Raw genomic sequence first — 25,984 nt, forward strand, 5'->3', positions numbered from 1 at the left:
AAAGTCTGCTATCTATTCCGCTAGACAGGAACAGCAAAGCTGCTGAGGAGTCCTGCGAAATGCAGCAGCGGACAGTCTTTTCTATTTTCTGTTTTGTTCAGTGTTCCTTTTTCATGAAACTCATCAGTAAAAAATGACCTCAAAAAGTATTCAAGTACAGCCTTAACAGCCAGACATATCAATTGTAATGTGTTCCCAGCCATTAGATCCAGTCGGAACTTTAGCTGATTAAGCCACCCATTAATCATTCTAGTTGCTTCTATAATTAGTACTGCGGAGAACTGAAGCAAAGCAGGTGCCAACCAGTGAAATTAAGAAATCAGAGCTGATTATTCCGCAATGTACATACTTTATTGAATACTATGAGGAGCAGGATTCCACACAGAATCAATAAGTGCAATCATGTAACATACACTGAATTGACAAGTAGGATGGCAGTTTAAAAATAGCCTAGTCTTTACACAAGCAACTGCGATATTTATACAGTCAAGTGAAACCCTATTGGCTCATTTCTAGTATGTAGCAATTGCTCCTGAATCAAAATCAGTAGCCATTTGCAGTGTCTAAATGCAGGACACAGAATTATGGAATCATAAAGTCTGATTAAGTCCCATAGAAGTCCAACCTCTCTCCCAATGCAGGAATTCCAGCTATCTCCTGCAGGTAGACATCCAGTCTCCTTTTGAGCATGTTCACTCTAGATAATGGATCATGTCCACCACCTCTTTAGATAATTGGTTCTGTTGCTAAACCACTCTTACCATCAAGAGACTCCTTCTAATGTGCAATCAAAATCTACCCTCCTTAACTTAAAACTTTTAGACCCTGTCCTACCTTCTGGGGCAGCAGGAAAAATAAGCTGCACCCTCGTCTCTGTGATAGTCCTTTTAAGAATGCAATCATGTCACCCTATCTTCTGCTCTTCACTTTTTGGTAGCCAGCAAGGTGATGCAAATAGTTTGTATTAGCCACAATTTATTACAAAATAGGTATTTCAGTCACCATATATTTGCAGATAGTTTGAAAGGCGTTTTAACATCTGTCTTTCCAATGGATTACAGCAGTATAATTCAACCTATCATGTCCCACTAGAGAGAAATTTACTTAGTACATGCAAAAGTCCCCCCCCCCCCCCCACACACATCTCACAATTTTTCTGAAATGCAGTGCAATAGCTTCTTTAGGCTAATGAATTTACAAACAAGGGTACCCATAAGTAAAGGCTAACCGTAATTCTGTTATGATGAAGCTTTCTCCACCTAGCTAGACATTTGAGCATATCAGTTCATTAGCTTCAGCCACGTTTAAATCAACAGCAGTCTTGGATTTCTTCCTTATTAATTTCCCCCCAGGTGGATACTTCACTTTACTGTGAATGACCTGGATATACTGATCATTGCAATTTGGCTGGTCACTACTAGAAATAGAGTCTGACTCAGTTGGAGATGGTTCAGGCTTGTGTTTGGACTTAGGTTTCATGTGGTGTTCTGGGTAGGGCTGGTCCAGATCAATATTCTTCATGAGAATCTTTCTATGGGTATGTGGGGGTTGATCAAATGCAAGCCCAAAGCCATCTTCCCAAGATTTGTGGTGCATTTTTGCCACGGCCTTGTTGTTAAGAATTTGGCTGTCAGCACACTCACCAATGTAGAAGCGAGGTGCTGCTCGGAGATCAGAGAGCGACCGTGGACGATGAGATCTATTGGCCATAGATCTCCTTAACTCATCCTCTTCTTCATCATCACTAAAATGTGTTGAGTATACCCTATGTGGTGTCCGAACCATGTATCTTTGGAGGTTTCTTGGATACACCTCCACTACATTGCCAGACTCATCCATTCGATAATTCTTTGGCACCCGTGTGTTTGAGCGGAAGATTTTCATGGGTGGCTCATGCTCATTGACTATAAAATACCTGGCTGTGTGGGCTCTGTGGCCTGCAAAAGAAGTAACTCGGGCAGCACTGCGAGCTTCTGGGTTTATGTGCCGAATGCTCTTCCTAAATAGGGGTTCTGAACGAACATCTACACGTTTCTTGAACTTTATGGGGGTGTAAGCCTTGGCTCTGCAGAGGTCACTTGCACTTCCATGCACACTAGGATATCTGCAGAGGTTGAGAGAGAGAGATTGAGAGAGAGAGAGAGAGGAAAGCAAATGATGGAGGTTATACAATTAAAGTGCAAATGTTGTGAGTGCAATACACAACATCAACATTCAGCTATCTTCATGAGTATAGGTAAAATGATTTTCAAACAGGACAACCCAAAAGAGTGTGACAAGCATCATGGCTGGGCAATTGCTTCCAGTCACTCTCTGAGCACATAGCCATTATATGTTAACAAATGTATTCTGAGTTCACATGAGCTTTTCATGATGTCTAATGGGCCAATCAGTAGAGCCAGTTTAGTGCTGTGGTTTTAATGCTGGACTACGTATGTCTCGAGACCAGGGTTCAAATCTCCAACTTGGCCATGGAAATCCACTGAGCAACTGTGGGAAATTCACACTGTCTCAGCCTCAGAGGAAGGTGAAGACACACACACCCCTGGAGAAATCTTGCCAAGAAAGCCCCTTGATAGATTCACCTTAAGGTTCCCACAGTCAGAAACAACTTGAAGGTACACAACAACAGTGGGCCAATCAACACGCCAAGTGAATTGAATGCCTAAGAGTCTTCACAACCCTTAGTAGTGCACTAAGAGAGACAACCTCCTTCACCTTTTCTGACTGCACCCTTAGCTGCTGTTTTTAAACCATTCATCTATCCATAGAATTTTTAAAATGTTGCTAAGGAGGCAGATTGGCTGAACACTGAGGTTAAAATAGGTCCCTTGTGCTTTCTGTTCTCTGTTATTATTTAGACTTGCACATGACCAACACTAAAAATGTTCAGCCATTTTTGTGGCTCCCAACCAAATGTAGTAGTACACTTCTAGTGCCTCTACCAACTTTGAGGAATAGGGATTACAATGCAGGTGCTAGAGATGAATGACTCTGTCATCTACACTGAACTGTTTGCATTCAGAACATTTGACGTGCAATTGAACTACAAGCTCTCAGCTATGATTCATAGACATGTCATATAACCATGACTTCATGCTCACATCCATTTCCTTTCAGAATCCAATAGGAAAGCCTTACCTTTTAGGAACTGATTCTGTTCTGGAATTCTCTCCAGTTGGGACAGAAGGTGTTGGAAGGGAAGAAGTGATGGGTATCGGAGCTACAGGTACAGAAGCCACTGAGGTTGAACTTCCTAGGGTTGGGCTGACTGGCTTTGGTATTTCAGGTTGTGGAACAGACTGAGAAATTGTTGGTATTTGCCTGCCTTTGGGAGATTCAAAATTCACCACACTGCCATTCTTCCCAGGTGTTGAGGACCGAATTGAAGACTCCTGGCCATTGTTTTCCAGCTCTGGTCTTTTGTCATTATCTTCCGTGGTTTGGATTCTCACTAAAAAAAAATGGTAACAAGTCAATTTTAACTTCTTCCAGCATCATATTCAAAAATGGTTTTACATTAGGCCCTTGGTATCCACTGGGGTTTGGCTCCAGGATCCCCACTGGATACCAAAACCCATGGACACTCAAAATCCATGCAGTGGAGAAGTGAAATGGTGTACCTTATATCAAATGGCCAAAGCAAGGTTTGCTTTTTGAATTTTTTAAAAAAATACATATATTTTAAAGCTGTGGGTGCTTTCCTTTTTTTTCTATACTGACGTTAGAAATTTGAATCAATTTCATTTTTTCCTCATTTTTCCGGGGGGGGGGGGCCTGTGATACTTTGGTTTTCTGTTTATTAAATTTAAATCCAGCTACCTCTCCATAACCAGGTGCTGAATAATGCTGGGGGTTTGCTTAAATACACTGGAAAACAGTTGCAAATTTTGGCCCAGTTTTGGAGCAACCAGTAAATATTGGCATTTTGGTGTTCACTGGGAATCCTGTTTTGAGCATTTGTTATTTACCTTTGAAGGACAGTTGATACAAAAGTGAGGGTTTTGCTGGAAAGGGATGTCAAAATTCAGGCATTGATATGCAGTGAACTGTGCACTGTTGGATTTTCAGGCGTTTACTACAAAGCCCCAATTAAGGTTTCTGTTACAGTTAAGGGGGTAATGTAAAATGCTACAAAACTGCAAATCTTTGGCACAGGTTTGGAGTGAACTGAGCAATGCTGAAATATGGGAGTTTAACAGCAACCCTAGTTTTATAGACATCCATTATGGGGGTGATGCGAAACATGAGGTTTTCACTTCAAAACACTATAAAATGTCTGCAGAACTTTGGCACAGGTTTGGAATCACACAATAATGGATTTGGGAGTTTATGTTGAACCCTGGCTCTCAATCTGGGGATGCAAAGCCTAGCTCTCTGTTTGTGGAAGTCTGCTGCAAAATGTCCAAGTGAATTGGATAGTGTTGGATTTGGGCTGTTTACTAGGAATCCTGGTCACAGACATCTGTTATTTAATTTTGGGAACATTGCAAAACACAGAATTTTCACCACAAATGATTGCAAAATTTTGGCAATGGTTTCAAATGAATCACTGTGTTTGATTTGTGAGTGTTTACTATGAACTGCAAGTTGAGATATCTGTTATTCAGTTTTGAGGTTGATGAAAAATGTGGGATTTTCAGTGCAAATATTGGCACAGATTTGGAGGAGATCTAGAATTTCAGGATGTGTTGTTAACAAAGCTGCCAAGAAGCTTCACCCTAAGATTCACACCTTCAAGAGCTGCAACAATGTTATGCTGCTGTAGTAGAAAACAACATACACACACACACACACATACCAATTTCCAAGGGTTAGGAACAACCACGCCTGCAAAAGGAGGAGGTCAGTTGGGGTAACCACAAGATACTGCACTGGGTGATGCCAACCTTAGTGACACCACTGATATGCATGAATGTGGAAGAATATAGATACGGCATTGATACAGGATTGGAAATTTGCTTTCAAAGAAAACCAATAGACAAGTTTTTGGAAAGTGAAAAATATTTTTGAAGTGCAGTTGGCCCGTCCCTTACCCACCTGACTTTGTATAAGAGACCTTGTGTAAGAGACACCTTCAGACCATTGTATGAATCTATTGCATTACCACTTGACGATGAGTCAGTTTTAAGATTAATTGTATTAATTTTATTGATGTATTTTATATGTATTTTATTATTGATGTATGTGTTTTAACGGACTGTAATCCCGCTTCAATCCATCTTGGAGAGGTGGGAAAATATAAATAAACTATTATTAATATTATTATTATATGTGGGGGATCCGTTCTGGACCCCACCCCCACCCCATACGTAAGGGGAATTGAGCATCTGCTCAAATCCCATTAACTATAACTATAATGGGGCATGCACCCATGGCGGGCCCCATTGTTTTTATTGGGGTTTGCCTTCTGTGTGAGCTCAAATCCACAGAAGGCAAGCCCGCATAAGGGATGGGCCACTTGTATATACAAGAAAGAGAAGAAATCATAATATATGTAGGTTTCAAAATATAAACAGTTTTTTAAAAATCTAGAAACAGAAGTACATATTAATTTGGATATCTAAACTAAGTGGGGTTGTAATGATAAACACAGACCAAAGGATAGGATGTGGGAAGCCACTTTTAAATTAAATGTCTTGTGTTGTGCTTGTTGTATCAAAGATTTGGAGGGAATATATTGAATATGTAGCTAGGCTTTTCTTTGTGTTCTTTTACAATTTTGTTGACATATGTGAAAATTAATAAACTGCATGTTTTATTAAAAGGATACAGGAAGCTTACTGCAAACATTTTATGTTTCTTGACACCGCAAATCAGCAGGTGGCAAATTGTTTTTACAGCGTAACGACTTCTTGTTCTTTAAACTGTCATATTCCTGCCATATGTCCTCATATCTCTGGCAATGTGTCACATAACATTCGATGGCATTCATTCTGATTGAGTGACTTCCCAGTAAATCATCAGTAACTCTCAGACTATAAGGCATCTAGTTTTCTCTGGGCTGATGTCTTCCCAATTTGTCCAACACAGTGAAATAGATTTCTGTCATTTGGTAGGAAAATGTCTACACATGGATGGATTCCACTCACAGTTGTATGCCTGATTCCCTCACCTTTGCAATATGCTGACATTCCTTCTGTAGATCTTTCCTTATGGTGGCAGAAACAGTTTCTCTTGTTTCTTCACCATCAGCATCTGTAGTCCGTCTAATTCCTGTCCTGATAGATGCACACTGAGCATTGCATGGTTGTACTCTTTGTCCTTTGTTTCTCTGGATAATCCATTTTGAACATGGAGCATTTTCTTTTACCCTTGGAAAATCTTGCAGTAGTATGTCACCAACCTGCATACTGCAGTTTCACCAGTGATTATCGCATGGCAAGAGAATCCCAAATTTCTAGGTTCATAGTTAATAAACCCCTAGGCTGATGCCGAACCATTTATTTTAGGACATCCTACGCAAAAGTGTTCTGAAGTTAATACAAGAGTATCTTCAGAGGCATCAAAAAGTCTTGAATGTGTTAGAAACCTTGGGTGCATTGCAAATCTTATAAAGAGGAAGTGGAGAAAGAATTGTAGTAGCAATTGTTACAGTTTCTGAAACCAAAAGAGAAAGGTTTTCAAACACAGCTGCTTACCTGCTGCCATTTGGACCACTTTTTTCTTGTCTTCCATTCTTTCCTGGAATATACATGAACATAATTAACTTTAACTACAAGGTATATTATTTAACAACCTTAGGTAAGAAAAAAACCCCACATATACATCAGATAAATAGCTGAGTACAAGATTAATCTTGCAAGCTTTCTTCCATACACTGGTGTTGTGTGCCTCCAAATCATTTCTGATCTATGGTGACACTAAGACAAACCTATAACAGGGCTTTCTTTGCTTGATTTTTTTTCTAAGTGGTTTGTTTTTGTCTTCATCTGAGGTTGAGAGAGTATGACTTGTCTAAGGTCACCCAATGGGTTTTCATGGCTGAGTGAGGATTAGAACCCTGGTCTCCAGAGTCGTAGTCCAACACTCAAACCACTGTACCACACTGACTCTCCTTCCATACATATATGCCTGCTATTTAAATTCTCAATGCAGGGGAATATTTCATTCAAAAATATAAGTAAACACATAAGAACTTTCATCAGTACTTACATTCTGGATCTGCATCCTTAGTTGATTGTTAGTGAATTTTAACGATCTTGCAATACTCTGCAGATAATAAATTAGCATGCTAGAAGAGAAGAATGCAAAGTCATTTCTAAATCATGTCTTTCCATTGTACAAGAATTAAAACCATACTGACATATGAATATAATAAAGACTAAGGTTCGTGACTAAGGTCCTGGCTCAGTGCTAGGGAATTCTGCGAATTTTGGTTTATTGTGTCACTAGAGCTCTCTGACAGAGAAGGCTAAATGTCCCACAAAATCATAATTCCCAGAATTCCACAGCATGCAGTTAAAGCGATCTCAAACTAGATTATTCTTGCAGTGGGTTTGGGGCCTAAGTCCCTCTTCTTATATTACAGAACTATTAAAGTTAAGCAGCCAAGCTGAGTACACCAAATCTGAGACTGCTGGTACCTAAGTGGAGGGATTCAATGCAGGTCTCTATAATAGGAGTGGACAATCCGCAGCTGTCTAGATTGAAAGCAACTCCCGTCAGCCCTGGGATCTTTCTGTGGCTCTGGAACTGCAGAATCAAGTTGAATATCTCTATGTTTTTGTTGTGGAGAGTGGTATTCTCTACCTTCCTCTGTAATGACCAAATCCTCACCCAGGACTCACCATTTCACTGTGATAGCCTCCCTTCAAGGTAAAGTTCAGTGGCTGGTGGAAAGCAGGGAGGAACAAAGAAACATTTTTCTTTATCCCCATAGCCAGATACAGAATGGTTATACCATCCACTGAGATCTCCAAAGGATCCCAGCAGAACTCAATGGATTATGTCATCAGCCTGCATCTGGCTTTAGAGACATCATCAGACACTTCTTCTATTTTTCCCATATACTTTCCACTAGCCACTGAACAGCTGTGGGATAAGAGCTGTTGTGCTGGAGCAGAGAGCATTGGGTATGGTGACAAGACAACCATAGCTTAGTCGCACCTGCAGAACATTTATGCTATGCTCAAGTAATGTAGAATCTTTGCAACGTGTGTCTCAGAGCCAAAACTCCTAGACCACGAAACTTTGACATCTGACACCTGGAATGCATATAAATAGGATGCAGAGGTATGCAGCCCAAACATGTTTCATCTTCATGTATTTATTTGCACAAATTTAGAGTCATCTGGATATTGAGAACACACAGCCCTTCATACACTAGATGGCAGACTTTCATAACTATCAGTCTTACATGTGACATATATAAATATCAAATAACAGGTTAAGGGATAGTGCTTCCCTCTTCCTTCTTGCTATAGGGTTGGCATTTACCGGGGCATCAAGGGGACAAAATCAAGACAGCCACATGATTTTCACCCCTGGTATGAAAATATTTTTACCCTATAGTTCTTCTCAACAAGTAAGTCAGCAGCAGTTATATTAATAAATGGTTTATAGACTTACAAGAGAAGTAATAAAGCTGGTAGGACCACCACAGGACTGCTCACGTAAGTCATCACTTTGTTGAACCAGACAGGAAAGTCGGCTTTGATGGTTTCAGACACAATGTCATATATTTTTTCTTGTCCACTAGCGGAAAACATTCAGTTGCTCTCTCAGAAAAAGTACAGCATGTTAAAACATTGCAAATGAGAAATGGTTCTGGGATTTTAATTGCACCTGGTGCTAGTTTGGCAGAAAAAAGCTTGAATTTTTTTGACATTTTTGTTATCTTTAAAGGTTATCAGAAACACTTGGATTCCTGTTTAGGATATCCTGTTTTTGGAGAATTTCGGTAACTTTCTTTGCCAACCTATTCATGTGATAATATGGCACATTGATGGTACTAGTCCCTGGCACATTGGCGGGTGGGAAGGGGTACCAATCCACTAGAACAGATAGTTTGAGAAGCACTACTTTTTTTTTTTTGAAGCAAAGCAAAGAGTAATTTAGGCAAAATTTCATCCAGTTGTAAGAAAGTCTTCAAAAACCATATGATTTTCAAAGCCTGTTCACAATTGGTACTTATTCTGTGTTTGATTTGCAGAAAACAGCCTTTTCTGTGCAGGAAATAATACTGATGTACAGAAATATTATTTTTGTGTGCAGAAGAAACTGTTTCTTGTGCAGAAAATGCTGTTTTCTGTGCAAATCAAGCAAATGTGAATAAATCCCTAATTAGAGCATTATTATTTTTTTGGTACAGGGAACAGGTTTTTCTGTTTAGAAACATTATTTTCAGATTAGAAAGTATTATATTTTGTGCAGAAAAGGCGGTTTTATGAGCCAAAAAAAAAAAACCCACAGGCAAATTTTGTGCATAAAAAGTATCAGCCTACAAAGATACTTGTCAGTCAAGGATGAAGTACTCTTGATGATTCCTACACACATAACTTTTTTGCTAGCTTTACATATATGGACTAGTTGTATAATCTGTACAACAATGTGAATACTGCCTGGAAGTTAGCACACACACACACACACACACACACACACACTCTATATATATATATATATATATATATATATATATATAAAATAACCCCACCAACTCACCTGAATGGCCCACAGTTTAGTGATGGCTTATAACGGGCAATTGCAAATATGGTTGGGAGCATGCACAAGAACAGCATGAAGAGCAGCATAGCCAAGTAGAAGTTATTAGATCTACAAGAGAAGACAGAATTATTAGATTTCTTACAGATTTCTTCCTCTCTATCTGTAAGCAAGTTAAATTGGGCTTCCAATGCTTAGAGGGGATTTGAACCCTAGTCTCCAGAGCCATAGCCCAACGCTCAGGCTATCACACACAGTCCTGCAAAATTGTTGTTTCTTCTCCATGGAGCAAAAGGCCAATAAGTGATATTGTCCTCCTATGTTTAAGGGGATTTTATTAAAAATAACAATTGAGAGTAGAAGAGGCAGTTTTGGCTAGAGACAAGTATTTTGGTATTTTATTTTTTGAAAAATTATTTCTGACACTGTGCCACCTGGAAATGGGTAAAGAATGAACACACTCAGTGTTCAGAAATCCAAGTTTCAAGACATAGAAAGAGAAAGGGATTTTTGTAAGAGTATAGAAGGGAAGTACAGTGGGCCCTTGCCTTACGCGGGGGATCCATTCCGCCTATGCTCAAGCCCCATTCATTTGAATGGGGCTCGTGCGCGGTGGCACGGGAGTGTGCGGGGCACCATGGGCGCACGCCCCATTCATTTGAATGGGACACACCGCCCCTTGCACCCCGCCGCTCCCTGTAGCTTGAGCGTGTGCGCTCAAGTCCACATAAAGTACGCCCGCGTATAACGTGGGCACACTGTATAGTTAGAGGGTTCCGCATTAATTTTTTAATCCCTACACATTTTGCTTTCAATCCCCCTCCCTCCCCTTCATGGATATATATTTTTTTAATATTGAAAAACAAACATGCATTTAATGTGTTTTATTTAGAAATGTATGTAAAAAGACTTACAACAACCAGTTATATTTTTCTTCTCCCCTGACAGTACAGTATATCATATGAATCATATCATATCATTATCTACTAACCTTGACGCTCGAAAGACTTGCTGATGTGGTACATTGCATGTTAATACTGCCCAGCTCCGGAGGTACATAAGTCCTATCAGTTTGAGAACATTGAATGCTGGGAGGCAAGGTGAAAAGAATGCCCCCATCCTGCAAAAACAAACAAACAAACAAAATCATCTACAGTAGGAGAAGAGAAGTTTATCCAGAGACAACTGCTGCTGATCTTAAAATTTCCCTTCTCACTCCGCATCCCTTTTCCTTTGTGTATCATATCTTAAGGCTGCAGTAAACTGTCAGATGAAGTATTTGTAAGCCATTCTGGGAGCCTTCATGTCTAAAGGGTCTTACCAAATCATCCCTTGATTGTAGACCAAATGCAAAACATTTTCCGCTATTTTGAATTCTCCATATTCTGGCTACAACACAAACAAAAATGCAGGGCTAGGTCATTAGTTAAAGCAAAGATTCATTGGTGGTAGTCATATGCATCTAACATAACCGTGTGCTTTAGCACATGTAGAGGTGGTCATTATTTTGTTGGTCATAAGCATTTCCCAAATTCTATAGATTTTATGAAAGTGGGAGAAAGAAAAACAGGTACATCTCTAGACCAAATTACATATTAACACAATACATATATCTATTGAATACGGTTTCCTAAGCTCGCTATTTCCTTTTATTTAAATTTCACCTTCCTTACAGAGCAAAATAGTTCCCCCCATTTTATATTTATATCCAGCTTGCAGAGACGAAGACCTGGCTTTGATGGCTGTGCCTAGTGACTTCCAGTGATGATGTTCTCCATACTTTTAACAAAGACTAAACCAAAAGATCTATTGGTATTAAGATGCTGCTGGGGCCACAAAAGCAAGCATTAGGGAATATGGATAATATAAGGCCACTGAACACATTAAATGGAAAAATAACCCTAACCTGAAAACCCTATGAAATGGACGGGGTCACCATAACTCATTAGGCAACTTGAAGGCACTTACAGACACACAAGCACAAACGCTGGGTAGGCAACTATTGGGAGTTGAGACACACCACCACCTTCTTATGTGCAATGTTTAGGGGCATTTGGGATATTATATTTCCAATTTTTATCATCCTGAGCTCCACAAAAAACCCACCTTTCTTGCTTGAAAGCTGCACTTTCCAGCCATCGTGCTAAGGTGATAAACAGCAGCACCTATCGCTTGGAGGCGTTGCTCTCAGTTTTATCTTTTCTTTAGTAATATATGTATATATAAATGTACTCACAAACTTGCTTTCCAAATCCCAGCACCAACAATCACTTAAGTATCGAACAAATAGTCCACGGAAGAAGTCAATCAACAAGATACTTGCCACCGTGAACAGCATATCAATGATGGACAGTTTCAACATTTCCTGGAATCAATATGGAAACAGCTTACAATGCTTAAAATGATTAACAGGGATATAACAAAATATGTTAAAACCATGAAAAATTAAAATAAAAGCATTGTAAATCAATGAACACATTTACAGAATTCAATAGAAAGCACACTGCAACAGAAACAAGAAAGGGTGAGATTTCCTGCATGGCAGAATGGGGTTGGACTGGATGGCCCTTGCGGTCTCTTCCAACTCTTCTATGATTCATCTTGAAAGCTCAAGAATTCTTCAGAGGGAATTTTCCTTGATCCAGGAGTCATTAATGAAAATCCCCTGCATTTTGGTTGATACATGCCTATCTAACAGGCCATAAAGGTTGGACTTACTTGACCAACATAGGTCTCCCAGCATTGACTCTGGTGACTCTGGGTGCTGGATTCAGAAGGTGCTGTGTTGTTTGTCATATCCAGGATAGCTGGTACAGTATTCCTATGAGTGCGATTCTCAACAAAATGAAACGTGCTGTTCATCGTTTGCATATGGGGAATAGTTGTAGAAAAGTTGTATCCCAAAACCATTTGAGTAGCTAAGAATCTGGCAGTTTCCAAAGTGCTGTTTCCATTTTTGTGAACTTCAGATTCCTAAAAGGATGGATTTTTAAAAGTTATAAAATAGACCTTAAATGCCCTGCTTCTAAACTGCAGTGACCCAGACCCAAGTCATACTCAAGTCGCTTCAGTGACTTGACTTGGTAATAAATGCTTTACTGACTCGACTTGACTGCCCTGGCTCACTGCTAGGGAATCCTGGGAATTGTAGTTTATTGTGGCACCAGAGCTCTCTGACAGAGAAGGCTAAATGTCTCACAAAATTAGTTCCCAGAATTCCCTAGCATTGAGCCAAAGCAGTTAAAGCAGTCTCAAACTGGATTATTTCTGCAGTGTGTTTTGGACCATAGTAGCTACCTAAATTCTAGCTATATGAAGAAAGTCCAGCATTATTGTAACCTTATTGCTAATCCTGTATCTCAGTGTATAAGTGGTGTGTGAAAATGAGAAACCAAGATGCCTGTGGCTGACATGTGATTTTTACAGGGACAGAGAAACATCTAAATTACCAATTCCCAACTAATTTCACTGAACTGCTATGAAGAAGAGACCATACACCTCACGATTTGCAACTCACAATGACGCTCATGCTATCAACTTTGTCCAGAAGCGCAATGATTAAGCTGTAGAGATTTCCCAGATATAAGACAAGAACTCTGTAGGAACACATTAAGAAAAAGAAACGATGGTCAGTAAAGGCTGGTGTTCTTTGGCGTTCCACCCTTTGCTGTATTGAAAACTTAGCAACACCCACTAGAGTAGAGTCATTCAAAAATGCTGAATGGTAAGTCAACATGTAGATGAATCCAATGGATTCAGTGGGTCAGCAAACAAATCCTAGCCTTGATACAGCTGGTTTTCACATACCTGGCAAGCTGAAAGCGTAAAGTTGTTCGAGGATGGTACATCTCCAAAGCAGCTACTAATTCAAAGGCAGAAGGGGCAAGCATTGTGATGAGTGAGACAACAACACTTACCTAGAAAGAAGTGCATATCTGGATTTTAATTTGGCTGCTTCGAGAACAGAGATGAACATCATTTAAAACTTAAAGTTTTTTAAAAAAATCTTCATTGCTTTTTATAGTTTCTTAGGATATCTATAGTTTTCCATGTGATAACAGAAGATCTCTTTGAACACCAGGAGCTCTTTTACACTAGACAGTTATTTGTTTGTTCCTTCATTCATGCATGCATGCATTCATTCATTCAAAGCATTTCTGTATCACCTCCCACCCTGCATAGGCTCCAAATAAAAACCAAGAAAAACAATAGAAAGATGAAAACATTTTAAAAACACATTAAAATACTTTTTAAAATGTATAAAAGCAGTCTAAAAGCAATCCCCATCCAGTTTTATAACAGTTAAAACAGCCATTTCATTGAATGCCATGTAGGACAGCACTGATTTGGCTGCCTGCTGGAAGCTTAAAAGAGCCAGCCTAATTTCCTTGGGTAGGGAGTTTCACAATTGAGGTGTTGCTACAGAGAAAGACCTATTACATATATGCGCCAGCCTAACTTCACAACATGCAACAATGCATTCTCCGAAGAGCTCAAATTTCTGGCAGGCTCATATGGGAGGAGGTGGTCCATCTGATATCCCAGACCCATGTTGTTTAGGCCTTTGTAGGACATTACCAGCACCTTGAATTTTGCTCAGAAGCAAACTAGAAGCCAGTGCAGTGCCTGCAGGACTGGTGTTATATGGTCTCTAAAATGTGTAGCTGATACCAGTCTGGCTGCTGCATTTTGCATGAGCCGCAGCTTCCCAATACTTTTCAAGAGCAGCACAGTACAGTACAGTACAATACAATTGGGAAGCAACCAGTTATTCAATAGATTAGTGAAGATGTGTTACAAATATGGCTTCAGGTGATTTGTAAATACCATTCATTTAAACATCATTTACATTAAATAATGAAAATATCTCTTGTTTGTGTTGACACTGCATTTTTTTTTTAGGATGTTATCAGACAAGGGAAATTGGAAATATAATCCAATGGTAATCCGAACGCAATCATGGGTGCGTGACAGACTACCACACACAATTTCGGGCAATGGGAAGTCAGTCTGAACGCAATCCTGGGGTTTCACATTATTGTGTGAGAGGTGATCACATGCAATTTCGGGCAATGGCAAGCTATTTTCGGGCAATGAGAAGTCAGTTCGAATGCAATTCGAATTCACGTATATTCACTGAACTAGAGAATTCACGTGAATGTGTTCTGGCCCCACTTTCTTTTCATTCAAAATTAAGAGGAATTCCTCCCGTGTGATAAACTCCTTAGACTGCAGATTGCAGGTAATGGCAATATAACTAGTTAAATGATAATGTAACCTGTATATTAAGCCACAAAAACTTGGAATCTTACATTTATTTTATTGGAAGGGCTTCTAAATGCTTTCTTACATCTCATCTGATGTAATTCTGTTCCTCTAATTCTCTGAATGAAAAATAGTTAAGTGTCTTGTAATATCCTAATATGGCAGACATGGCCACTTTTCAGGATGACATTGATGAGTGCTGCTAAAACAGTTTTAATTGGGCCAAACATTTTAGAAAAATCCCTTGAGAACCCATCCAGACCAAGTCACTTGTTTTATTATCTATCTTTTTGTTTAAATAGCCTTCTCTTACTTCATTTTTCTCCCAGAGAGTCAGCTCCTTTTTCATCCGCTCTAACTTCTGGGACCGATCCACCACAAAGTAAATGATATAAATGCTTCCAGCAAGCGAAAGAAGCACAAGGATATTTGCAATGATCCTTAAACTGATTGTCACTGCCCTGCCAAGGAAACATAAGAAAGAATTATAATTGTTCAGCAAATCCTTTAAAAGGTTATTATATACTTCAGAGATAGGGAGGGAAGGAGAGAAAATGTTTGGGAGTAAATCATGCACTGTGCATTGGAAAATAATATGTATACATACACGTTTGTGCTTTTCTTCTTCTCTTGTTCTTCCAATATAGCTTCCTTGAAAGAGACCAAAATATATTAAAATACTGTGAAAGCTCAGAATATGTATGATGACTGAGCTGAGTTGAGATTTGCCCACTTTTTCAATCCCATGCAAACATTCAAGCTTTCTTCAGTTTTCCTGAAAATTTGGTGCATATATATATATATATATATATGCACCTTTTTGCAGGTTTGCCTAAAATATACATATTTGCAAGTAATTCACCTAACATCATGAATTTTTAATATTTTCCCTTAAACACATTTGTGAGCATATGTACTTCTAATGTATGGATTTCTGTCTGCATTCTTTGAGTGGGGAATTTTGTGGCTTAATGTGGGAATACATATTTCAAAGCCCAACTCTATGTTGTGCACCTTCAAGGTGTTTCTGACTTATGGAGACCCTAAGGCAAACTTATTGCAAGATTTCCTTGGCAAGATTTATTGGGGGGGGGGTGCTTTGTTCAGAGGGGGTTTGCCTTTGCCTTCCTCTGAGGCTTGGAGAGTGTGACTTGCCCAGGGTCACCCAGTGGTTTCCATGGCCAAGTGAACATTCAAGGCATGGTCTCCAGAGTCATAGTCCAATGCTCAGACCTGGCCTAAATACCCTAAAGGCACCAGATCCCTTTAGAAGCTAAGCAAGGTCAGCCCTGGTTAGTACTTGGATGGCAGACCACCAATGAATACCAGGTGCAGTAGGGTATATTTCAGAAGAAGGAACTTGCAGAACCACCTCTGAATATTCCTTGCTTAAGAAAACCCTATGAAATTATTGTGGTCACCACAAGTTGACAGGAAACCAGAAGGCATATATACAAGCCAAGTTACTTTTGTTAAAAGTGTGAAACTAGGCAGGTTATATTAAAGTGAACAGAGTTTCCTTTCCCCAGCTGTTGTCTGGACTATCCAAAGATCAGAGATGTTGCTCTGTAACATATTTGCTTTATGCACAAAATCATAGGGTGGACTTTATTTTGTGAAAAGTGACAAATCACTTACCCTGATGCTGTTAACTATGGCAGCAGATTTGCTCTCCGCAGCTTCTGGGTTGCCAATAAGATAATCCCAGGCACAGAACACCCTCCAGCAAAATGTATAATTTTCATCAGAAGCACTTGCTAGGCTCATTCTTGAATTTTTAGCCATCCTAGAAAATAAAAATTAAGAGCACCCATGGATGTGAGTTGCTGAAAAGCTTGTTCTTGGGATGGAGCAAATGTCAGTTTTGATTTTCTTGCTCAGCTGAATCTTTGAAATGTTGAATAAATGATTTTTTTTAAAAAAAAATGCCTTATCCATCCAGTTCCCTAAATAAATATCTCACATATCCTTATCAGTTTTGCTCATAGATTACTCTTCACGAGACACCTTAGCTCAATAGATCTGCTTTCAAAACTGAATAATTGATTTATGTATTCGAGGCATTTATTTATAACCTCCCAATGCACCAGAGCCCAAAGGCGCTACAAAATTGATTTAAAAAAACTTTAAAACATTCAATAAATAAATAAAAATCATTGAAATATTAATTGATTTATTTATTGAATTTCTATCCTGTTTTTCGACCCTCTCTAGCTGGGATTCAAGGCAGCATACATTAATTTTTAAAAAAAGATTAAGGTAAAACCTTACTTTACAAAAGTTTAAAAAAATTAAATAACAATATTAATTTTTTTTAAATAATGTGTTTAAGTTAGAAGTACTTAAAATCAGGTAAAAGATTTAAAACATAATTAAAACTCAAAGGCCCATCTTCATTTGCTGGCAGAAAAGAGAACAGGGAAGGGACCAAGCAGGCCTTCCATGGAAGGGAGCAGCCATGGAGAAGGTTCCCTCCCAGGTCCTCACCAAGCATGCCTGCAAAGATGGTGAGATTGAGAGCCCTCCCCTGCTCTTGTAAAAAACAAACAAACAAACAAACAAACATTTTATAAAAACAACCAGGGCTGACACCAGTAACCTTAAGAACCAAAGGCTATGCAACACAGCACAATCTTTATGGCATGTTGGAAACTAAGAAGGGATGGAGCCAGCCTGACCTCCCTTGGGATGGAGTTCCATAACTGGGGTGCTGCTACAGAAAAAGCCCTATCTCATGTACCCATTAGGCTAGCCTCATGGGATAATGGGACATATAGAAGGGCCTCCACTGACAATCTTAGATTTTGGTCAGGCTTAGATGGGAGAAAGTGGTCTTTCAGATATCCTGGCCCCAAGCCATTTAGGACTTTGTAAGTCCAGACCAGCACCCAGAAATTGCAAGCCATAGGAATTCTTGTAAGACCAGTGGTACATGGTCGCTAGAACAAGTTAACGTAAACCAATGGTCTATTTGTGAACAATTAAAATTTAATTTTGTTTTCATCTCACTGGAAAAGGGATATAGAGACCATGAGTAAAGGGATCAGAACCCATTTTTGTCTTTCCCAGCATTAATAAAACAACACTACTCTGCTGTATTTGAGCAAACAGGAACAAAAAGTGCTGCATTACTTCTTTAAAAGGATAATGAAGCTGTATGCAAAGACAGCCATCCCAACAAGAAAGTATGCAAGTGGCAGTCGATAACCAGCTGTGCCAATCTTCCTCGCCTGACCATAGTAGCCATAGAATAAAACCGAGTACTGAAGATAACCCTAAAATAAAATAAAAATTACAAGAAGCAGTTTTACCTGGTAGGCTTTAAACAAAACAAAACAAAAAAGACACACACTTTCTCCCCCCCCCCCATTGATCTGTATGTATGTGTATAAATTCTTCATCTTGCCCCCAAAGACCAGATGGTATCCAAATCTTGTGCTGATTTAAGTTGATCATCAGGGATGCGTTTGCTGGGAGTAGTTCCAAAAGGGTCTCCAGCCAAGATCTGCAATGAAATGTTGTGAGTAGTTGGACTATTAAGCAGGGAATATTCAGGATCAAATCTCTACTCAGTCATGATTTCACTGGTTAACCATGGGTTGTACTTTGGCTGAAGCCTCCTGACAATGTGAACACAAAATCTTATGAAGGGACAACCATATACAAGGCCATGGTAGCACAGGAGGAAAACAGAATATGAATAAATTAAGTAATAAATTAAATAAGAGTAGAGATGGTGGCTTTATTTTGTGGCAATGCACATAGTGTTGCTGTGTCTGGTGTATACATTCAAATGTGCATAATTTAATACTGAAGCCAAGATTGTGGTTTGAGTGTTGGACTATGACTCTGGAAACCAAGGGTTGAATCCTTGCTTGGCCATGGAAACCAACTTGGGCAAGTCATAGTCTCTCAGCCTCAGAGGAAGGCCAGAGTAAACCCCCTCTGAACAAATCTTGCAACGAAAACACCATAATATGGTTAGGGCCACCATAAATTGGTAACAACTTAAATGCACACAACAGCAATCATTTCACACTAAATTTCAAACCACTTTAAAAATCAGAATGTTGCCCTATGTCATGTCTGTTCCCTCACTTCTGTCACCAGTAAAATTTAGCAGATATACACCAAATGTTACTGCTTTGGTCATGTTTTCATTTCTGAAATGCCTTTGAACACAGTGATCTACAACTGACACTCACCTCTGGTAAAACAACAAAGGCTCCTGTCATGACGGTGAGGACAATATTGATACCAAACAACCATCTCAAAAAAATGAAGTAAGATGCAACTCCAGAGCCAAAGTGGCCTGGAAAGAAAATATGGAGAAAAGTATTGTTGATATTTGCTGACCCACAATGGGAATAAAGAGGCCAGACACAAGAACATAGGTTGAATATAGGTAACTTTATTGAATTATTAAACTATTTCACACATTTAAACTCTGTGATAGCCAATAGTGGGAGCAACCTGGTGAGACCAATTGAAGCAGTAGATACCCACCAGATTCCCTCCTCAGATCCCCCTGGCTAAACACCAAAGCCCAAAGAAGAATTCAGACACCTAGTTTTCTTCTTGGAAAACCCAGGGTATCTCTTCCCTAAGCCAGAAGCATTAAAGTGAGGGCACAGCCCCAAGTCAATCCTAAGAGCAGCATCCTTCCAGAACCCCTTGATGCCATGATCTAAAGATGCAGCTCCAGAGGCCATGCTTTCACCAAATTGGGTGCCATAGGTGTTCAGAATAATTTTACTGTTCTTCCCCACCCACTACCTGCCAAGTGACCATGTATTTACAGACCAATTACAAATTATAGTTTTTTGTGGGTTTTTTTTTTTTGAGTTATGTGTCCATGGCCTAGAAGAAGATGCCAGCCACAGGTGCTGGCGAAACGTCAGGAAGAAACCCTTCTAGACCATGACCACATAGCCTGAAAAACCCACAAAAAACTATGGATGCTGGCCATGAAAGCCTTTGACTTCACAATTACAAAATATCAATTGCAAATGTCAATTCCCTAAAATTCAGTGTATCTTAAATACTAACAAAATTGAAAAAAGGGGGAAATTCCTACCAAGCCCAGAAGTGACGAACAACGCTTACACAAAGGATGGGCAGATGGGTCAATTGCTGGATTCAAAGAAGATGCAGTGGACATAATCCAAAAAAAAACCAACCTGTGGCTTTGCTCAATACTGAATGTCATAGTGCTATGACCTTTTACTAGGTCTCCTCACCCTTGGGCCCATCAAAATCAGTGTTTAACTGGCATTTTAACCACATTAAGCCTCCTGTGTGATAATCCCCTTACATACTTTTCACTAATATACAAAAAGCATCATTCATAGAGCTGATGATGATGGTAATTTTTATTCCAGTCCATCCAAATTTTCAACCTTATTTGTGGTCAGAGAAATTAGGAAATAACAGCACATTACTACATAACAGTAGCCCTCAAGTAGATATGGACGTTATACAACTGTGCAACTCAAACTCCTTTTGAGTGTGTTTTAGGGAAAGGCATAATATAAATGAACAAATAGCAAGAAACATATATGTTGCCTAAATCTGAAAATATTTTTGACAGCATTATAGCAATGAGTCCAGTTTAGTGTAGAGATCTAATTTAATTTTCAAAATGTATTTTAAGCTTGTAATTTTTTTAAAAAATGGATTTCTAAGTAAGTAGCTGCAACCAATCCTTTTTTTGTTTTGTGGCATCCTAATAACATTTTCATCTGAATTTTAAAATGAGATTTAAAAAGACATTTCTTTGGTTCCAGTCCTTTTCTATTGCAATACTTTGCAAATTTTTACACTTACTTTCAATTTTCTTGATTCTCATTTCCCATGGAATAAAGATGACCATAAAGTTGTATGCAAGACGAACAAATTTACGCCAGAGCTAGGGAAAACACACATTTTTTTTTAAAAAAAAGAACAACAACTTTATTTGGCATGAAACAATTAGGAGATTTCCAGATCTGTCTCCTTTTCCCTTGAGTGATTAATAATATCATCCAGAATCTGGTTTACTTCATCTAATTCAGTATACATAGAAACAAGAAGAAAAAAATGTTCTTAAAATACATTGCTTTTAATGCACTTTAAACATGTTTAGAAAAGTTACATTTTAACTACATTTTTTAGTTTTTAAATGTCACTTTTCCAAGTCTTTTTGTCTTCCATATATATATATATATATATATATATATATATATATGAGTTATGATACCACAGTGCATAAATGAAATGGTATTTCTGCACTATAACTTTGTGACTCTAAGAATAATTTTAAAAAGGAAAGGATGAGAAGATTTGCCCTTCAAACCATAGGATCATCTTGGCAAATCATACCTCTAGTTTTCTTTTTTTAAAACACTCTTGAAACAACCTTAGTTCAGACACAGAAATTGCTACACAGAGAGACACACATCATGCACACAGTGACACTGAACAAGTGGACATAGAAGCAACAACAAACAGCAAAACCTGGCAAAACCCAAGGAGGTAGACTGCAAGAAACTATGTTCTTTTAGACCAGTCTGGAAGATTCTTGTGCTGCATCTCTGTCTGATACAATTGTTAAAGACATAAAACAAAACAAAACAAAAAGTCAGAAAACAAAATTAGCAACCTGTAGGTTGCTGCCCTCTTCTTTATGCTATGAAATATTGAAAATGCTTTCCTTTCTGGCATCATTTCCATGAAAAGTGAGTTCTGGAGACTGTGATGAAAAGCAGACCCACCTCTGCTCCAGCTGCCTGGTAGCCTCTTGTCCGAGTCAGCCGACCTTCATACTTCAACACAATTTCTTTAGCTTGTCTGTTGAGAAGATGAAATTTTGGTCTCATGTGACTAAACAGTCCTTTTCCTGAGCTCCTGCTATTTCCACCTCATTGATAACTGCTAACAGACTTGCCAAGGCACATCAATTACTGCGGCAAAATGCAATTGCCTCCTTCAAGTTCCCCTCTTTTGAAAATAGGATGGAATCAAGTTTGATCTTGATCTTGAGCTAGGAGGAGCAATGGTTCAACAGGATCAGGGATGACATTACTTTACACAAAATCAGGCTGTCACCTCGGCATGGTGTTGGGGAAAAGAAGAACAAGATGGCAATATCTCTTCACACTCCATATTACAAAAATCAATTGTTAAATAGTTTCCCCGCTCTGAAGATGGCATCATAAAGGATGGGAGAAGACCTTCACTGGTAAACAAAGGGAAGAGACTAGCATAAAGATAATTATTTTAGGAATGTTTAGTATTGTACACTACATTTAATGAGAAGACATGTTGCCATCTTGTTTTTCACGTAACATGGCAAAATGGTTTGGGTCCATCCTGCTAGACAATGTAGGACTGCAGAAATTCAGATTTTGGGGCAGAGTCTTAAACCAAGATGGACACACTTCCTAATGCATGGCATCATTGTTTGTACCTTTCTGGAGACTTAGGGCCAAACAGACAGGCCAAAATAAAGCTGCTTCAGGTCACTTTGGTGGTATGCTGTTTAAATGCATCCTAACAGGCCAGAAGCCACACCAAAGCTATGTGCCAGTCCTAAGGACTGGGCCACAGCTTTGGCACAGCTTCCATGTGTCGTTTAAACAGCATACCTCCAAAGTGTCTGTCAGCAGCTTTATTTTGGCCTGTCTGTTTGGGCTCTGTGTGATTGGGAAGAAAGCAAAAATCTCTTGGTGTGTTTTCTTTTAGACCCCAAATGCCTTTGCTCCCCCTACAACTGAATTTGGCCCTTGGGACAAAGAACCCACTGGATGAAAGAGGGTCACCACCCATTCTAGCTAAGATCATCTGAACTAATTGAAACAGAAACACTGCAGCCTTCTACAGAATTATAGCACTATGATTACACTTTAACTGTCATGGTTTCATGTTTTTGAATCCTGGGCTTTGTAGCTGAGTCTGGTGCATTCAGAATTCCCAGCCAGAGAGTTCGAGTGTTTCACCAAACTACACACCACACAGTTCCATAGGATTCTTATTGCAAAAACACATATCCTATAACAGCCTCTCCACACAAGAGCAAACATCAGGCAATAGAATGGGAAAGGGGTGTGCGTGACAAAAAGAGCACTCTACCTTATTTCAGGCTTACAAAATGTTAGAATGGTTGGAGAGCCATTGGCTAGTGGACTATTTGCAGCCTGTGGTGCTTTTCAATTTGATCTGGGGAAGACTGAGCTCATCTTCCACCCAGCCCCAAAATTAGGGTTAGGAAAAATGTGCTCAATTTGTATAGATAAAATCATTTGTAAGCCTAAACATCTGTGAATTATTAGGGATGTAATTCTTCACTCAGCTTTTTCTCAAAAGCAGTAACAAGTAATTTCAGCCATTTTCTTCTCTCTGTGAGAAGGTCTTTTATCCACGGGGGATCTTGGAACCAAACACCAGCATATAGCAAGGGTCCACTGTACACATCAGCTGAAGTCACACTTCAGAAGCCCTGGTGGTACTGGTGAACATCCTTTACCTTAGTGCCCTGAGTTTCTGCCGCATGGGCCATGGTCTGCAACGGATATTAGCCATGATCTCCTTCTGAAACTGTATGTTCTGGAAGATCTGCTCTGGGTCATTGCTGTCAACCTTTTCGTCTCCCTTATCATCATCTGAATTACTAAACAGGAGTAGTATCCAAAGGAAAATACAAACTGTGAGTTATGCTCATTGACTCGAGCTAAAAGTAACCCCATCTGTAAAATCCCTCACACAAAAAAGCTGTTTGGCTCATACAGTTCTTGTGACTCTGAAATTAGTCCACCTTTTCTTGCCTTCCTCCCGCCCCAGTCATTATGGTTTTTGAGCGTCAGACTGATACATATTTCTTCATTGCAACAAAAACCATCAGCCTATTTAATTGCCTTCTGTCAGGATGTTGTTTAAAAGGCAGCTAGCTGTGCAGACCTGCACAAAGAACAGAACTTGATGGCAAAACAGTTTCATACTTTCTCACATTAGCCAGCAATGAACAGAACGTATTTCTGTGAAACCTTGTACTAAATTTCTCAGCATTCAAAAAGCATAAATGCTGTACTTTTTACTTTTCCATTGCATTGAAATTTTACTATTAGACTAGGAGGAAAAACACTACTGAAAACCTAATATGCAAACAAGCTTTAAAGATAATGGCATAAATACTGTTATTAGTGCTGACCCAGTGAATTCTTGGGATTTTCCCCTATGTGTTGACTCACAATTTCACAACTTTCTGAATGGTTCTATTCTACATGGGAGTAACCTACAGGATACTTTAATCTTTGTAATAATAAAAATAATATTTAATAATAAAATTAACAATTTAATCATTTTAAAATATATTATCAATATGTTTCTATTCTCTCGATATGAAAGAAGTACATAATTTCTCACCTTCCAGGTGGTTCTGGGTAGGCATAGATGCTAGCGTGGCGTTTTAAAGTTTTAGACCTCTTGCAGGCTCTGGTGTTTTTCGTCGGCGATGATCCAGCTCCTGTTGGCATCTTGTTTCCAGAGTTTGAGATTTTTTATTTTTAAAATAAAGTAAAAGTATTAAAAAGCAGCGGCAGGTCTCAGCTATCATGAAGACTGGAAATGCAGTTGGATACAGATCTCTTAAAGACTGAGATGCTGACAAATGTCAGTGGTCCCTCTGGCTGATCTTATCTATAGGTGATGCTTTCAAATCTGGGGAAGACCAGCCTCCTTTGGCTCCTCTTGCCTGTCTGTGCCTCATGCTTCAAAATCTGGGAAAGACAGCAGGCTAGGAAGATGTGCAGAATCTTAAAGGCACAGTGCAGGAGAGATTTCTGTTGGTCAGTCAACTCCAGCAGCAGACATCTGGAGTGAAGTTAAGCAGCTCTAGGAGACACAGGTACTGTGCTGCTCTCTTGCTACAAAATACCAAACCTGAGCATCTCTGCAAAATAGGATCGTAATACTGTTGTATTAAAATCCTCCTTTGAAGCTGATTGCTCAGTCAAGAGAAACTGGGCAAAGTCGGATAGGGTGGATATTACTGTTTCACACTATCTTATATTAGATTCACATGACACACACACATCTGAACATAGAAGTACCCATTCCCACATATTCCTGCCATTGACAACACTTTATCCTTTTGGTGATAAAGGAGAAAAGTTAGGTTTGTCTCAGCTACAGACATTTTATTGCTGAAGTGTATCCCACTGTACCATGAGTGTACACTGGTTTTTCTCAGACCTATCATTATGCCATGGTGGTGTGGGTATCAATTCTTTTATAAAACTTCTTCCTTTCCATGATTCCATCCCCTTACCATCCAACTTTTGGTGCCAGTATGGATGCCATTATAGATATTGAGTTTATCTCGGGAGCTGGATATGTTTAGCCTGGAGAAGAGATGGTTAAGAGGTGATATGATAGCTCTCTTTAGGTATTTGAAGGGGTGTCATATTGAAGATGGAGCAAGCTTGTTCTCTGCTGCTCCTGAGAACAGGACCTGGAACAATGGATGCAAGGTACAGGAAAAAAGATTCCACCTCAAAATTAGGAGGAACTTCCTGACAATAAGGGCTGTTCGACAGTGGAACACACTTCCTCGGAGTGCAGTGGAGTCTCCTTCCTTGGAGGTTTTTAAACAGAGGCTGGATGGCCATCTGACAGGGAAAGTTTGCTTTTGAATTCCTGCATGCAGGGGATTGGACTGGATGGCCCTTGTGGTCTCTTCCAACTCTATGATTCTATGATACACTACAGAGTTGCAGCATCTGATATCTCTTTAAAAATCTACACCACTATAACAGTTCAATTCCACTTTAACTGGTTAATAGTTCCAGCCTATGGAATCCTGGGGGTTGTAGTTCCACTTTCCCGAATGACAGCATTAGGGGTATCTTGAAAAGAATTCAAAATACCTCTCCAAACGACATATTCCAGGATTCCACAGGACAGAGTCATGCGAGTTACAATGGGATTGAATATTTATAATGTGGTAGTTTTGCAAATTTGCTCATTTCTTGATTCACCTCTCATTCTCCCTGGATTCTCTCTGGATTGTGTGCAGCATCAT

At 39.2% G+C, this 25,984-nt stretch overlaps 1 protein-coding gene across 1 annotated transcript; it reads right to left on the reverse strand.

Moving 5' to 3' along the window:
- Nucleotides 1-1,263: 1,263 nt before the first annotated feature.
- Nucleotides 1,264-24,437, reverse strand: LOC149307378 (transmembrane channel-like protein 3). Its single transcript, XM_089538729.1, has 22 exons — nt 24,328-24,437; nt 23,432-23,575; nt 21,681-21,756; nt 20,755-20,836; nt 19,134-19,240; nt 18,335-18,433; nt 18,061-18,203; nt 16,567-16,714; nt 15,536-15,579; nt 15,242-15,389; nt 13,471-13,580; nt 13,181-13,259; nt 12,382-12,636; nt 11,900-12,028; nt 10,985-11,052; nt 10,655-10,783; nt 9,664-9,774; nt 8,572-8,697; nt 7,156-7,234; nt 6,642-6,684; nt 3,142-3,454; nt 1,264-2,104 (listed from the first exon to the last, which is right to left on the reverse strand). The coding sequence occupies exons 1-22, from the start codon at nt 24,435-24,437 to the stop codon at nt 1,264-1,266; spliced, it is 3,384 nt and encodes a 1,127-aa protein (XP_089394855.1).
- Nucleotides 24,438-25,984: the final 1,547 nt, after the last annotated feature.

The sequence above is a fragment of the Sceloporus occidentalis genome, unplaced genomic scaffold (genome assembly GCF_023333645.1).
Source record: "Sceloporus occidentalis isolate IW3139 unplaced genomic scaffold, rSceOcc1.0.p SCAF_9, whole genome shotgun sequence".
In the NCBI taxonomy this organism is placed as follows: Eukaryota; Metazoa; Chordata; class Lepidosauria; order Squamata; family Phrynosomatidae; genus Sceloporus; species Sceloporus occidentalis.

Excerpts from the sequence above, each read along its gene's own strand:
- LOC149307378 (XM_089538729.1), bottom strand. The coding sequence starts at position 24,437 with ATGCCAACAGGAGCTGGATCATCGCCGACGAAAAACACCAGAGCCTGC. Across the intron at positions 11,053-11,899 it reads GGGATTTGGAAAGCAAGTTT|CCAGAATATGGAGAATTCAA; the intron begins GTGAGTACATTT and ends TTTGTGTTGTAG. Across the intron at positions 8,698-9,663 it reads CTAAACTGTGGGCCATTCAG|TGGACAAGAAAAAATATATG; the intron begins GTGAGTTGGTGG and ends GTTTTCCGCTAG.